This window comes from Chiloscyllium punctatum, chromosome 19 (genome assembly GCF_047496795.1).
Source record: "Chiloscyllium punctatum isolate Juve2018m chromosome 19, sChiPun1.3, whole genome shotgun sequence".
Classification (NCBI taxonomy): domain Eukaryota; kingdom Metazoa; phylum Chordata; class Chondrichthyes; order Orectolobiformes; family Hemiscylliidae; genus Chiloscyllium; species Chiloscyllium punctatum.
Window position 1 is genome coordinate 43,234,336 of NC_092757.1, and position 17,148 is coordinate 43,251,483.

Consider the following 17,148-nt stretch of genomic DNA (forward strand, 5'->3'; position numbering starts at 1 on the left):
CTCATAAAAGGAACAAGAATGAGAAGGCACAGATTTAAAGTGATATGCAAAAGAAGCAATAATGATGCGAGAAATATGTTTTCATTTAATGAGTAGTGAACTCAGTGAAGTACACTGCCTGGAAACGTTGTGTAGGCAAGTTCCATTAAGGCATTCAAGAGGGCATCAGATAATTATTTGGATGGAAATAGTGTGCAGAGATTTGGGTCAAAAGAGGAGATTGCCTCTTGGTAATGATTAGAGCCAGTGAATAGGCCAAATATCTTCTACAGTGTAACTTATACCATAACAATTCTATGAACATTACTTGGAGAAAGCTCTGAAAGAAACATTGTACTGTGCCTCAGGAGCTTCGATGTCCACTACCAGTGACTTGAGGTTACCAAGTCCTTGAGGACTAAGAGGCCTTGAGGCCTTGTGTCAGGTGATGTCTTGCAGACAATATCAGGCTTCCATATCAAGGATACACACCATTGTGTGGGGTGACTCCGTTATTTTGGAGTCGGACAGTCAAAGGGTAGATCCAGTAAACCAAACAAAATGCTTATGGTGTCCTGCAAGTCACCACCACACTTTGCTTCTCAGTTTCCACTAAATAGTGAGACCAATGCTGAGTATTACGGGTTGTGCCAAGACGAGCACAAAGCATACCTTAAAATAACCTTAATGTGCTGCGTAGGGTTCCCTGCATGTTAAGTACCAAAGACAAGAGCAGACTGTAGTTGCGGCCAAACAGTCTTACAACAAACAATTTGGAGAAAAAAACTCTTCAGGCTATCTCATCCAGCCAAGTCCATTGGTAAACAGGCAGCAGCTGACAAAGAGAAATACTTCATGGATCCCCATCATCAACCAAGCTGGAGTCCAGCACACAGAGCAAAAGGTGTGGTTGAAATATTTGTAGGCAAAATGATGGTGTCATGACTCACCAAGATTGCTTAGACATAGCGTTCTCTCCCTCTGTGTGACTTCATCCACTGAGGAGAGCAATGGCAGTAATATTTTGGGAGCACGATTACATTTTCTTGAAGTCACAACCATTGTAACCTAGGAGTATATATTGGGTGGGAAGCACTCAGCTCCACTTTGACAATTTCAGTGTGAATAAACAAGGTGGATACTTAACAGATCCCAAGTAGCAGTTTGCCAGCACCAATTGCTCTACACTATCTCCTGCCTGATTCAGAAATATCACACCCATGTGTTTGAATAAATTTCCTGTCTTTTGCAAAACTGAAATAATATTGTAAACTTTAAACTTGTGAAAGGAATAACTTTTGAGAGAAGATTAACTGGGATTTATCTTGAGAAACATGTCCAATGTTGGTTTAATGTTGGTGGTAAAGTCTCACCTCTGAGTCAGAAGGTTTTAGCCATACTCAAGGGATTTGAGGATGTAATCCAGGCTGCCATTGAGGGAGTGATGCATTGTCAAGGGTGTTGTCTGTTTTGCATGCAGTGTTAAACCAAGGTGTGATCTTCCTAACCAACACGATTAATGCTTGGTTCAGAAAACCAGCACTAAAAACCCAAGATTTTTATTAAAGCTTTTGAGCAAACAGCTTTATGTAAATAGCTGCTGTGTTTTCCTATACTATCAAAATAATTTCATTGGCAAATAATTTCATGGAGATTTTGTGGGTTGTGAAATGCACAACGTAGTGTAGCTAACAAAGCTTTGTTGGCCAACAGAGATGCTTCATCTGAAGTAATAGCACTAACATACAAGAAAATTAAGTCAAATCAATAATCTTTTTATTATAAAACCTTTTCTATTTATAATTGTTTTTCTGTTATACAGCACAATGTAAATTAAGTCAACCATTAAAGTTGTATAGCATTGTTGCAATTATTTCTTCCCAAAGCCAGTAACTTTGGCATATACAGGCTGTGCAGACATCTAATGATGTCTGCTGTGTGCCAAGGATTCTAGCTACATACCTGGCAGGAACCTGGAATAAAAGGTGACTAATAGAGACTGTGTGAATCAAGCAATGCAGCAGGTAACAAAAACAGAGATTGCTGGGAACGCTGCAGGTCTGGCAATATCCGTTAAGAGAAACTAGAGTTAATGTTTTGGGTCAAGTCACCCTTCCTTAGAGCACAGTGTTCTGAGGAAGGGTCACCGAACCCAAAACACTAACTCTGGTTTCTCTTCACAGGTGCTGCCTGACCTTCTGTGCTTTTCCAGCAACATATGTTTTTGTTTCTGATTTACAGCGTCCGCAGTTCTTTTGGTTTTTAATACAGAAAGTAAACTGCTATAAATCTTAAATCGTTTTCATAACTGGCAAGAGAATAACTATTTTAAATGTTAACACAGCAAAACAATTAATGGTAAGAAATTACTTGATCCTGAAAAGATTATGATAAAAGTGAATAATGTACTGTTTTTGAGTTTATTTGATGTTAATTTTGAGAATTTGTAGCTAGAAGAAACCTGGCATTTGCAAACAAAATTCTGTTAGGTTATTCCCACTGCTAATGGCACTGAATGTTTGTGTTTGCTTATCTAGACTTTTACGTTGGCTGTAATAAATTCCCTGCAGATCTACCGTGGAGGTTGTGGTCTGCATACAAGTTTACCTACAAAGGTACAGGCAGTTGCTTTATTGGAGATGGTGTCCTAGTGACTGTATCACCAGTGCCAACATCTCTGGATTTTGCATTTGGTGGTGGCCTGGTATTGACAGTAGTTATGTAAGTCAACGTACTTCCAATTAAACCACCAGTGGAATTCAGGCACATTTACATGGAGAATCGGGGCCTTCTCATTCTTTATGCAGACAATAGTGGACTTGTTTCCATTCAAGACCCCAGGTCTATAGAGATATTGTAGTGTTAACTGCTCTGATTTTTGCTCATTGAATTTAAAAGAGATTCATGAAATTTATCCATCACATTGCATTATAGAAAACATCAGTGTTGTCATATCCCTTGCAGAAACTTTTTTTAAGGAAAAAGATTAGGATTTTTTTCACAAATGTAAAATAAATTGACAAATTTATGCGATTAAAGGCTTAAAATATCATACTAATTATAGAAAAAGCATCTTGTTTGCTCATGAAGCACTTTATTTAAAGCCTTTCTTTCTTATTAGCTTACAGGTTTGGTTTGTATGCAGAAATATTACCAAAGTTCTCAAAGGACAGGGGGGTGTTTAGTATGTTTGAGAACTCAGTTATTAACAAATAGATTAATGTAAGATAAACAAATGGGCTAACTTTTGCCAATCAACATCGATGACAATGGAATTCACAAAAAGCTCTGTGTTTGTATATTTCTTCTCTGCCATTTTAGTAACCAGAACAATGATTATGTCTGGCAGCATATTGCTGAATGCTCTTCTGTTTCTTTATAATAATTCCTTTTCTTGCAAATGCACATTGTGCCTTGTGGCATGCCAGCAGTAAAAATGTCAGTTGCAATAATTATTTCATGGTGAAAAATGCTTGCAGACATCATCATCGCGATGCTCACAATAATAAGAAATGACTTTATCCTGACTTTAAATAGGCAGAAAATGAAAACAGTCAAGTTTATTATAGAGAACTTATCCACTGGTTTCTGAGACTTAGTCAAAGAAAGAACATGGAAAGTTTTAAAGCAGCTGGTTTGAAATAGTAATCTAGTAGGACTATGACCACTGGTGATATATCAGAGTCTTTGTTAATTTAATGGTTGTAAATTCACATCAGATGTGAACCTTCAACTACATCTCCCTTACGGGTGTTGGGGAGAAACAAAATCAGTAGTTGGTGAGCAGTAAAAGTGATTTGCTCCATAATATGCAAAGGAAGTCATTGAAGCAAGAATCCTGAGTGTAACCTATTTGAATTTTCAACCAAACATCCCTGTAGTAATTGCATTCAGGTAACTATTACAAATGCTCAGAGCTGAAAATGTGTTGCTGGAAAAGCGCAGCAGGTCAGGCAGCATCCAAGGAACAGGAGAATCGACGTTTCGGGCATAAGCCCTTCTTCAGGAATCCCATTACAAATGCTCAACCCAGTGTTAGCTTATTTGAGTGATGTAAAAAAATATACTAGAGAGTATTGAGGAAACACATTGGGAAAAGGTGGATAAGGCTTAAAATTGGACTCAGGAATCATACTGCTTGATTAACTTGTGTTGTTTCAGTACAATGGAGGCAGCTAGAAAATACTGTGCTGCATGTTAAATTTATACAATAACACCAAGAGCTCTACGCACCTCATAGGAGGCACAAGTTTGTACAAAGCTAAAACTGTCAAAGATCATGCAAAATATTTACAATGTTGGAAAATTGAAAAAAAAATCAAATTTCTGAAAAATTCTAGTATGAAGCATCCTCAATGGAAAAACAAACAGTTAATATTTCAGAACAGAACATTAAAAAGGTTTCCTACATCTCTTAAAGAGGAATAACACATTGACAGTACCAGGTGTTGAAAATAGCTGGAGAAGTGGGTCTGCCTTGCAGAGAAAAGAATATGGTACAGTGGGGCAGAGAGAGGCACCATGTTTCCCAGAATGGTGTTCTCATGAAGGGTTACCGAACCCAAGGCATTGACTGTGTTTTCTCTTGACAGATGCTGTCGGACCAGCTGTGTTTCTCCAGCAGTTACTACGTTTGTTTCAGATTTACAGCATCCACAGTTCTTTGTTTTATTTTACCAAGTTTCTCAGATATAGCAGGGGAGGCCTGAATGCAAGCGTTGGAGAGGAGTGTGAGTTTCCACAGAAACTAGCAGGTCCTTCAGAAAGATGTTGCAAAGGCAATGAGAGCAGCAAGTCGATATGGTCAATACAAATAGTATAGTCTGTGGGACCCTTATTGCATTGTAGGAACGTGTTTGATGGCCTCACAGGAATGATTTGCCTTGTTTACTGAATTCATCCTCAAATGCTCTATCCTTGTAACTGAACCATTGACTTCATCTCTTTTGCACATCCCCTTTCCCCATAATCCATAATTTCTTCTCATATGCAAGCTGAATACAGTGGCAAACTGGCACATCTGACTTCCCCACCATTCCTCACCAGACTCCTACCTTTGGGTCTTTCTCCTTTCAAATCCATAAGAGTGTAAATAAGAAGAGCAGCAGGGTATTGATGAACAAACAATGTCACTTGATCTCACGATGACCTCACCACTACAAATACTAGCACACACAATTCTTAACATATAGGCTCGATCTGTCTATGTCAAGTTATTAAATGAGACAGCCAGTTGGTGCCTCCATCACCACCTCTGCCTACCTCTGTTTCACTTGCTCTGTCTATCTTTCCTCTCCCCACTGAGATCAATTTCAGAAGCTCTGACTAAAGTCATGCAGTCGTACCTTAGTGTCTTGCAAGCCAGCTTTCTGCTATGCAGGCTAAGACCAGTGCCATCATGAGTGCAGATATCAGTGCTCAAATGGAGCTTTCAGGGTGTCTCAGCATTCCAGCAATTTGTTGTGTAACAGCTGAACAGTTTTCTTAAATGTTGAGCTATGTCACATTGTTTCTGTGAGACATGAACCATCTGCCCTGACTAAGGATTACTTTTTTGTCCCATTATTGCTACTGCACAAATGTCTGTCTGCCAGCCAGCTATTCAGGACTGCTGCCGCCAGTGCCCAGATGATGCAGCTTGCAACTAGACCCTCAATGCCAGAGCTGCTCATGGGTCCCCCGCAAGGCCACCTGCAGTTCACTCTGTTGAAACTGAATGGCCTTCTATCTGTCATACTAAGCCCACTGGGATCACACAACAAAAGAGCACTATGCTAAGCAAAAACAAGTACTAATAGAATGCCCAAGAATGATTAGTTGATTTTGGTGCAACATTGAATCAAACACAAGAGAATGCTGGAGAACCTCTGCAGATCTGATAACTTTATTTTTCTCTACATATGCTAACGTTTTGAGTCTGGTATGTTCTTCAGAATATTGAATGATTTGTTTAAAAGGTTGCCTTGTTTAGAAATGTTGTGGCTAAGAGAACAGAGGGACAATAAGGTGTGAGACTATACAATTGAGTATTAAAGTTGTGTTTGTTGGTTACACAATCAAAGGAAGATAAGAGCAGGACTAAGTCATTCAGTTGTTTGCAGCTGCACCACCGTTCCAAATAATAACTGATTGTCTTCTCGTTGCCATTTTCCTGTGCTGTTCCCATTTCCCTGAATGTCACCAGTATTCTGAAATCTATCTATCTCTGTCTTGAACATACTGACTGAGCTTCCACAGATCCTTGAGGTAGAGAATTCCAAAGATTCACCACTTACTGAATGAAGAAATTCCTCTTGATCTCAATCCTAAATGGCTTGCCTCTGATTGTGAGACTTTGCCCTCTGGTTCTTGACCTCCAAACTAAGGGAACCATCCTTTTTATCTCTGCCTGTTGAAGAAATTTCCAGCCTCGGACCTTGAGCATTGACAAATTTTATTGCATGATACCATCGGGAGCACCTTTCCAAAGTGCCCCCAATCACTTTATATATTTCAACAGATGCCGAGCTGACAGTTTCTCAGGACTGTATTGTTTTCAGACCTTGAGTCAATACATGCTCCAGACACTGCATTCACCCGTTGGTTTGTGAGTTATGTGGAAAAGCAGAAGTTATGTGGTTGTTACAAAATGTTCTAGCAGGCTAGGGGCCACCCAGGGCAAGGGGCCAAGCCAGGCGAGAGCAATATCAGGACTGACTAAAATGGCTGCAAACAAGCAGGCCAGCAAAAAACACAGCTTCCACACTACCATGTCAAGCCCCTTAAGAATTTTGTAAGTTTCGATGAGATCATTTCTCATTCTTTGAAACTCTAGAGAGTGCAAACCCAGTCTTCTCAATCTCTCCTCAAGGCAGTCCCATCGCCTCTTGAACCTCCCATATACATCTTCTGTGAAGACTATATGCTTAGATAAAAAGACCAGAACTGCACCCAGTACTCCAAGTGCTGTCTCACCAAGGTTCTATACAATTGAAGCATGCCATCTTTAATCATTTACAAATCCATGTGATGGAGGTAAATATACTATTTGCCCTTCTGATTGCCTGCTGCACATGCATGTTAACTTGAATTCTCTTTGCATCATTAGCATCATCACAGTGCAGATTTCTCACTTAGACTGGTTTCATCTCCAAATTTGGAAATAACACATTTAATCTCCACGTCGAAATCATTGACCATAAGTAATAGGAACAGGAGTAGGCCATTCAGCTCCTTGAGTCTGCTCCACCAGTCAAAAGGATCAAAGTTAATCTGACAATCCTCACAACTTTCCTGCCATTTCCCTATCACCTTTGATTCTCTCTACTAATCAAGAATCTATCTTTTCATATAGATTGTGAAAAGATGAGGCTCCAGCACTTAATCTTACAATATCTCATTAGTCACACCTATTTATTCCTACACACTCTATTTTCATTCCATTAACTAATCTTGAATCCAGACTACTATATTTCCCCATCCCATGTGCTACAATTTAGTTAACTAACCTGTGTGACGCTTTCTGATAATTCAAATGCATTGTGTCTGCAGATGAGGTGACTGCTGACAACCCAGCCAGAAAGAGAATGTCCTGTGAGTGTCCTTCTTTTCTTCTGCTCTTCTTCACTACCACCACCTGCTGCTGCACCTCAGCTTGTTTGGTGTAGCTCTGTTGTCAAGTGCTCTGCTGTCAGAAAAGAAGAAGATACTGCAGATAATTACATTACGTGATATAGTCTCCAGTGAGTGATCCAGGATCTTGACACTGGGTCCAGGCAGCACACCTTCAACCCAGTGGTCTGCCCAGTGATGTTCTGTGCAGCAACATTACTGTCAATATATAAATGTCTGACTTTTGTATCCAAGTCATGGACCAAGTGGTCCCTAGATGTCCATGTTGCCAAGGTGGCTCAAATTCTGAGAGAACATTGGAATGGTGCAGAATAAAAGCGTCATTGCCACCACAAGGTCGCCTGATATTCTCCTGTATGATGAGTTTACCATGGTTACACATCAAATGAGAAAATTGAATCCTTTGTGGTTGCAATACTTCTGCATATAGGTACAGTGGTTACAAAGTGACATGTGTCAGTGATGGAACCCTTTACAATGGGGAAGCTCATAATACTGTACATGTGCGTACTCTGGCATCTTCTCACTGGCCTGAGAGAACCTAATGTACTTGCTTCTCCTGGGCATAAGGAGTGTCAGTCAACTTTGGTATGCAAGCTGGGACCAGGTCAACGTGTCACATGCTACAACTTAGACAAATCCCATTGTAAGGATATTAGTTATCGTGCTGCTTTCACAGCCACTGCTGGTGCTATTCTTTTCCCTACTCCAAAACAACAGACGTCATCCAGGTTGAAGTAAGGGAAATATTTTCCTGAAGGCTTTCGATGGATAATGCCTTCTCCTGTTCCTCCCTCAGTCAACAGCTTATTTTTCTCTGTGTTGCCCTTCAAAATCTCCTGTTATGTTGCAGGCAAAGAGGTCAGAAACTGCTGAAGCTAAGATTGGGAACAAGTGACTCGAGCAGAAGCCCAAAACTCAGAATCAAGGCCTTCATCATGAGCAATATCACTTTTCACCAAATTCAACTTTAAACTTCATTAGAAAAATGCACAGTTCTCAAAACACAGTTCAATCCAGTGGAGTTTGATTAGGAAATAACCTGAGAGCAATTGATGAGCTCTTTAAATAGCACAGGTGGTTTGGAGAGGATGGGAGGTGCAGTCCTTTCTGCTGTTGAATATGTGTTAGGCAGTGCAGTGATAGCTGAAGTGATGAGGTCCAAAATGGAAGCACTGGCATCAAACCAGTGTAATGTGCTGGTGATATTTTATGATCAGCATACCGTTCGTGCTTACACTTAACAACAGTGCTAATGTCCTCAACAAGTTGATGTCCATTGCAGGATGTAGAATAAGATACCAAAACGTGTTCATATCACCAAAACTATAGGCACTATGATCCTACGATTGGCTTATTATCCAAGCCCTTCTACCCTTTACCCTATTGTCTGTGAATTCAACCACATAGGACTCGCGCTAGTAAGTTTTCTTCATCAACTCCCTCTCCTCTTTGTTCATAATCCTCTGTCTTTGTTTCTGTCACTCTTAATATTGTCTTAGCTTGGCATCAATTTCTTTATACCTTCCTATGTTAACAACATTGTACAAATGCACGTTGTTATAAAATAGCAATTATTTATCTTGAGTATGTCCAACTGAACCCTTTACCCCAAGTGAGGGAGGAAAAGTCAGTACAGCTAGACCCTGGTTACTTATTGTATATAATGTGAATACTTCTATATAACAGATAGTAAAACTAATTTTATATGTTTAAGGTGGTAGAGCCTTGCTCCACCTTTCCTCTGTCCATTGGTTAGCAAATGCTTTCTTCTTGAATAAATTAATAAACTCGCTCCATCTTTTCCGTATAACAGTGAATACAACTAGTTCCCAATGATTCTGTATTCTAAATTGTAGAAATTGCTCTCCTCCCTCCCCTCCCCTCCTCGACACCAAATTTTCTGGACTATTAAAAGTTTGATTTCCTTATTGACTTACTGACTTGAATTGAAAATTGGTTGGCTGACAGGAAACAAAGAGTAGTGACAAACGGCTCCCTTTCGGAATGGCAGGCGGTGACCAGTGGGGTACCGCAGGGATCAGTGCTGGGACCGCAGCTTTTACAATATATATTAATGATATAGAAGATGGTATTAATAGTAACATTAGCAAATTTGCTGATGATACAAAGCTGGGTGGCAGGGTGAAATGAGAGGAGGATGTTAGGAGATTACAGGGTGACCTGGACAGGTTAGGTGAGTGGACAGATGCATAGCAGATGCAGTTTAATGTGGATAAATGTATGGTTATCCACTTTGGTGGCAAGAACAGGAAGGCAGATTATTCGCCAAATGGAATCAAGTTAGGTAAAGGGGCAGTACAAAGAGATCTGGGTGTTCTTGTTCACCAGTCAATGAAGGCAAGCATGCAGATACAGCAGGTAGTGAAGAAAGCTAATAGCATGCTGGCATTCATAACAAGAGGAATTGAGTATAGAAGCAAAGAGGTTCTTCTGCAACTTTACAGGGCCCTGGTGAGACCGCACTTGGAATATTGTGTGCAGTTCTGGTTGAAAGATTGGAGCGACTGGGCTTGTATACCCTTGAATTTAGAAGACTGAGAGGGGATCTGATTGAGACGTATAAGATTATTAAAGGATTGGACATTCTGGAGGCAGGAAACGTGTCTGCTGATGGGTGAGTCCTGAACCAGAGGACACAGCTTAAAAATAAGGGGTAGGCCATTTAGGACAGAGATGAGGAGAAACTTCTTCACCCAGAGAGTGGTGGCTGTGTGGAATGCTCTGCCCCAGAAGGCAGTGGAGGCCCAGTCTCTGGATTCATTTAAGAAAGAGTTGGATAGAGCTCTCAAGGATAGTGGAATCAAGGGTTATGGAGATAAGGCAGGAATAGGATACTGATTGAGGATGATCAGCCATGATCATAATGAATGGTGGTGCAGGCTCGAAGGGCAGAATGGCCTACTCCTGCACCTATTGTTTATTGTCTTGTTGCAAGTCAGGATTACATTGATTGAGTTTTTATTGTAAAGCTTGGCAAAGTAGTTTGTTTGGGCCACGCAGAATGCCCCTTACAAAGCAACAGTAACACATGGTAAACATGGACGCTAGACTTAAGCTAGGGGCTCCAGACACAATCTCACTCCATCTCTCCTGATTAACAGATAATACACTGAGCTGAAAAGGGAGCACAAGCTTCTGTGTTCTGATGGAATTCATGGTAGTGCCTCATCAGGAATGGTAGCATCAGTGCAAATGCACTTTTAATGAAGAGGAGAAATTAGATGGGAGGTTAGATTTGTTCAAAATACAAGAGGAGGAAGGCAAATGGCTGTATTTTGTTCTGTATTAAATCCCATTAACATCCTGTTTCAGGTTTGGCAGAACTCAACACAGCAATATCTTATTCGGGTATTCTCAGGTGTTTAGACAGCTTCGTTTTGTGGCCAGTTGCCAAAGTGCAATTGTTTTTAGTTTGTCTTCTAAAAATACAAAAAAAAATTAGAAAAACATGCTCATGAGATTTATCAATTGTGTTCTTGACCGAAGGAAATGAGCAATAACAGAAGTCAGAAAAAAAATCCCCATTGAATGTCATTAACCAAGCAGTGGTATGTTTGACCTTGGTATAGGTTAAAGGACATGGACCTCAGTAAAAATATCTTCATCATGCAGGAGTTTCTGCCATCTCTGACACCATACAGTGAGGAAGATGGATGATCTGCCAAACTACTCCCTCGCATGGGTGAATTAGGAGCAAATTTGGCACATAATTCTCTGGTTGCTATGATTAAAAAGATAGCTTTAATCAGAATGGTGTCCTGGATTTTCATTCAGACTTTTAAGGATAAATGTTACATGGGAGAATTTGTAATGTTCTGGTTGTTAAGCTACAATATAATTATTTTACTACAAATTACATTTCAGTAAGTAGCACATCAAATTATATTAAATCTATACCTATTTGGTTTTTTCCCACCTCAAATTTAAGATGTTAATTCATTGCCTTCAGATTAGGGAAGTATATAATATATATATAATAGTCATTGTTATAGATAATCGGCCTGTTTATCAATCTGATAACTGTTTTGGCTGTGTAAGGGATGCCAGGTTGTGTCGTCTTCTGCCAGTTTATTTCTTCCACTGAAATAAAGATATTTACTCCAACATTGACCAAAGACTTCTGAATATAGCTTATATTCATGTACACATATTTTGTTATGGTTCAGTCTTTGCTGTTAATCCTCCATTGTGAAATATATGACTATATTTACGATTGACCATAAAAAAAATTCTAAACAATTGTTTCATTTTCTTGGCAGTGTCAACATGAGATTTTCAGTTCATTTTTTTGAAAGCATACTACATCATCACATTTTATGATATCATACTTTGTGGGTACCTCATACAACCCAGACTGTATCCCATTTGTAACTGAAAAATTAACTGTAACTTAAATAACCAAACTGACTTGTTACAAAAAAAATTATTCACCACAACTTTGAATTATTTTCTTATACCTTTTGAAGGTCATGATTGTTTTAGATCAAGATCGAAATTAATGGATTTATATAGTGCAAGCTATTATGATGATAAAAGTTGTAAAGTTGTCTCCTTCAGTCTTTGCATTTACCATTATAAATGTTTTCAGGAATGTGATATTTCAGCTTTCTTCTTTGGCCTTATTAAAGCCCCATGCATTCTATAACTCTGTTCTAAAATTCCTGAGGTATTTCTGTTACAGAATCTTTTAATGCACAGAAGGAGGCCATTCAGCCCATCATGTTAAAAGTTGAAAAGTTCACTCCTTCAGTCTTTGCATTTACCATTACAAATGTGATATTTCAGCTTTATCATAAAAGTAAAATTTCTGCTTGCAGCTACTCTTCTTTGAGTTCATGCTCAGATTTCCCTTTACCTCTTCCCAGTGTTCTATACTTGAAGTGCACAGACATTTTTCCTTCTCTATTCTTTTTCACTCTGTTTTGACAACTTTGCCCTTCTATATTTCACTCCCTGCTGGTTGCTGTGAGTGCTGACTGTACCTCGATGTCCAGACACAGTGTTGGCAGACTGGTTGTAGATGGCATTGACTGCAAGTATTCTGAGATCACACAGTATATGCTTAAGCATCCCCATTGTGCATCTTCCCCCTCAATCAACTAAGCAGAAACTTTGCTTGACGTTCCTGCATCTAACCCAGCAGTTTTGACATCTGTCACATGAGTTTTACAAAGAAAAGGAAAGTGAGTGGATGGTTGAGAGAAATAACCTTGCTGGGCTACTAGAGGGAACAGGGGAATAGGAATGACTGCAACATGGAGAGTGGGCATGGATTAGATAGAACATGTGGCCTCCTGTGTGCTTTATACCTTCCTAACCTGTGTGGCATAGCCATTCACTGAATTAACTGTTTGAACTAATGGGGTAAATAAAAGTAAAATATTGTGGATGCTGGAAATCTGTATTAAAAACAGAAATTGCTGGACAAACTCAGGTTCGGCAGCACCTGTAGAGAGAGAAACAGAGTTAATGGTTCAAATTCAGTGTGACTCCTATTCAGAACCAAAGAATTAGCTGTGTCTCTTTCCACAGATGCTGCCAGACCTGCTTAGCTTCTCTAGTACTTCCTGGTTTTGTTTGAACGAATGGAGTTCTCTTAAACCTGCAATTGCATTTCTGATTTTATTGCTGTAAAAGATCAAATAAAATTCAAAATCTTTGGTGACATTTTGCTTAAAAGTCTGGGGTTGTCTACAGTGAAATATAGGCTAAAATGCTTTGCAGCAAAGAAAACAAAACTTTCATACTTTTCATTTTGTTCACTTATTTTAGAGATAACCCCAAAGACCTCGGCTAGTTGCAGCCCAGCCCCTGAATCTCCAGTCAGTTCTGCTGAATCAGTGAAGAGTGTGGCTGAAATACCTTCACAGCAATCCACAGCCACAGAAGGTAGTAAGGAGATCAAACCACCCTGTGAACAACCTTCGAACGATCCTCAGGTTCTATCATCACTGCCAATTTCTGGTCAGTCAGCATTAAGCATTCAAGAATTGGTGGCCATGTCTCCTGAACTCGATACGTATGCCATCACAAAGAAAGTCAAAGAGGTGCTGACAGACAACAATTTGGGTATGTAAAAGCATATCTTTAAAAGAGAACCTCTGAATCCGTTCTACAAACTGACAGCTTATATAAAAAGCAAACTTTTTTTGATTTATATTTCCCAAACTTTATTGCATTATCAAGTTTGTTCTCATAGCTAAATTGTTTATCAAACTATTTTCATTATCCCAATTTTTATATTAATAGTGCTATTCATTTTAAAATTTCATTTCATAACTGCTGTATGCCTATAAACAAATGTATTTTATGAGAATCATGCTGTCTGTTTCTTTATATAAGATACTGACAAAATCATGTGACATCTGTACAGATTTTCAACAGCAAATTGGGTCTGGGGCCAGTTGGCTGTCTTGATTGCCAGTACTTTGTTTTCTTGTCTGTATCTATCTATTGACTTGTGAAAATGGTTTACTTCCTCCACACCTCAGCATTTATATTCATTTCTAGAACAGTTATGATGCTATTGAGATAATGCAGGACATTTGACCCAATAACCTCAAATGATATTTAAACTTGGCTATTCCCACAAATGGTTGTCAGATTCCATTAATAGATCAGGCCCCAGTTCTGGCATGGTGGATGTGACCAGAATATCATGAATATTTGTTGTATTTTATTTAAAAATAACATTGTGAGGCATTATGTCATCACAGGAAGTTTTTAAAAAAGATAAGGTCCATTGCTGGATCATTCCTTTGGAAGCAAAGGAGCAGTTTGGAACTACAAGAATAGTAAAGAAAGAACTTATTTTTAGGAAATGGCTTTTATGTTGATTGGCTATCCCCTTCTGGCCCATAGTTAATGAAGTGCAGCCCTCAAGATGTTAACAGCAAGGTTCCACACACAGCAATGAGATAAATAACCAGAAAATTATTTTTTGTTGATAATATGTGGGGAAAATGTCTACTAGAATGCCAGGTAATATCACAGTGTTCTTTGATCTCAACCAGAGAGTGTTTGCATCTTATTCTAAAGACACTGTAGTACACGCGTTGTAATGGATTGAAGGTCAGTCTGGAATGTAGGCTGATGTAGATGACTAGGTCGTGACTCCGAGCTGAAATTGCTTTTACTTAGCTGTTAATAGAATGTCATCTCTACTGCTGCAGGTGATTATATCAAACTGGTATCAGCTCATGTTTCAATGCTATAAATCTTTTTATAATTATTCACCTATTTATTGCTGAAGGCAGTCCTCAAAAATGAATGGTTATTGATATGCCAAGATGCCCATATTGGCATTTGAATGTGGTGGTACAGTTGGACATAATCACTTAATCTGGCATAAGAAAATGAAGAGACAAATTGAATAATGACACCCTCTCACCAATACAGGTGTTACATTAATGTCTCTCAATCTTATTGTGACTTTCAACATGCCTATTCTAACACTTATTTATTGATTGTGTTGGTATAAGACTAAATTTGAGGATACTTAAATTAAAAGTTGTTTGATATTACCATGATATCTAGACCACATAGGATGCAGTTTAAACCTTGTGATTGGATGCTGTTTAATCTAGTGTTTTGCACAAGTATATCACAGAATAACCCTTGAAACACGAGCAAGATGTTTGTTGCGATTGGCCTGCAATTGCATCATGCACCATAATAAGAGCTAACCTCCATTTATCAGTTTGTCAGACGTCTGCTGGGCAATGATTGGCCTCTGTGCTGTTAAATGCTGAGGCTGCAGAATGAGCTCTTTCATCAAAGCACAGGAGCTCTTTGTTGCCAAGGACATTTCTGCCAAATGGAGGTCATACAGAGTGTAATATACACTGTATGTGTTATTCTCCAGTAATTTACTACAGGATCTGTCACATGGCACTGTCACTCCTCAGGTCAAACATCAATGCTTTTTCATACCCCTCCAGACTAACACGAGTTAAACTCTTTGATGTTAACATTGAAATTATAACATCAAAAATATGGAATATATTGCTAGCACAATGAAAGCACTGTTCCAAACAAGCTTCTAAGATTCATCAAGTGACCTCTGTTGACGCTTGTGGAGAAAGATCTCTGATTTTAACTTTGTCAAATTACTCTAATCAACTGTAACATTGTAGACCTCCCGTAACAGGACCAGTCTCTCCACTCCTAGCTGAGAAAGCGTCGTTTTTTCAATATCAGATTAACACAGTATGTGTAAGACTGATTATCCAAATGATCAGTCAGAAATGTATCAAATAACTAGAGTAACTTTCGTGCAGATTTCATAGTTGCAGTTTTTTGTAGATTCGTTCTCAGTGGAAATACTGCATGCAATTCAATCCCATTTTTTATTATTGTGTACATTATAATCAGTGTTGTGAAAATCAATTGTGTTTTCAATAAGTATAAGTTAATTCAAACACACATTCAGTGGACAAATAGTCAACAAGGTAATTGTCCCTGAGCTCAGTTGTAATTCAGCATTACTTTTAGTTTATTAGTGTATTTAGAAAATGTTTAAAAGATACACAAGATTAATTATAAAAATGAAGTCAGTATCTGTAATCATTCAGAACAAATTTATTTTTCATTCAGTAGCCATTCCAGCCGAAGTGGAATGGTTTTGTGTCTCTGTGTATATACAAGATCTAATAGTTGCATGATCAGATTTTGTTACTGTTGTGTGTAGTAGTTTTAGTTGTTTCTAGCTAAGGTCCTACTGTTGGGGTTTGTATTTAATACCATTTTTTAATCCTTTTTAATGCTTATGGACAACCAAGAAACAGGAGGAGAATGTTTTTGAGATTTCCTGTATTTTCTTTAATTTCTTCCCTTAACATTTCTGTTTTATGTTTTAAATTGGTGAACGTGAAAAGTGTCAGTTAAAGCAAAAAGAGCATTCTGTCACTTCTTGCATTATGTGCAAATTACATCTGTTCGAACATGAATCAGATACAGAGCAACATTCTGTCTGCATTGCTTCATCAGACATTCGCACGTCAGGCATTGCACTAATGTAGGCAATGTTGCTCCAACCTCAAAGCAGTGCCTTTTAGGACACTTGCATTTGTTTAATTTCTAGATTTATTTAATTTTCTCTATTATTTGTCCATTTTAGTATAAATAAGAAACATCTTTAGGGCATTATTTCTCATGTACATGATGTAAGTATTATAAAAGGAAGTTGAATAAACAGTTTATAATGGGAAAAATACAGTGCTGTATTTACAAGCTACACTTTGGAGCTATCATTCGGGTTCTTTGCTATTTCCAATGGTTAAAAATATAAAATATTCTTTCTTTGCTTCACTCTCTTTTGTTTTAATTGTTCATATTTTCTGAAGAGAAAATCCAAAATGGGAGGGCTGCTTAAAAGTTAGAACTGGGCATTCAGGATGAAATTAGGAAAGATATTTTCAGTCTATGGGTCATGGGAATGTGAAGCAAAGACAGGTGAATAAGTATGATCCAGGTAAAGGTTCATCTTGGAGTGCAGTTACAAGCGGTGTTCCGCAAGGATCTGTTTTGGGACCA

The 17,148-nt window shown here is 38.6% G+C and overlaps 1 protein-coding gene across 7 annotated transcripts in view; it reads left to right on the forward strand.

Moving 5' to 3' along the window:
• Positions 1 to 17,148, forward strand: part of LOC140491292 (protein CASP-like) — a 618,172-nt gene that overhangs the window by 502,228 nt on the left and 98,796 nt on the right. For 6 of the 7 annotated variants that reach the window (XM_072589273.1, XM_072589277.1, XM_072589275.1 and 3 more), the window contains one exon: positions 13,387 to 13,683. The exons of the other annotated variant lie outside the window; for it this stretch is intronic. In XM_072589273.1, the coding sequence (XP_072445374.1) occupies positions 13,387 to 13,683 (297 nt within the window). The remainder of the gene's footprint in view (positions 1 to 13,386; positions 13,684 to 17,148) is intronic. 7 annotated transcript variants of the gene reach the window in all.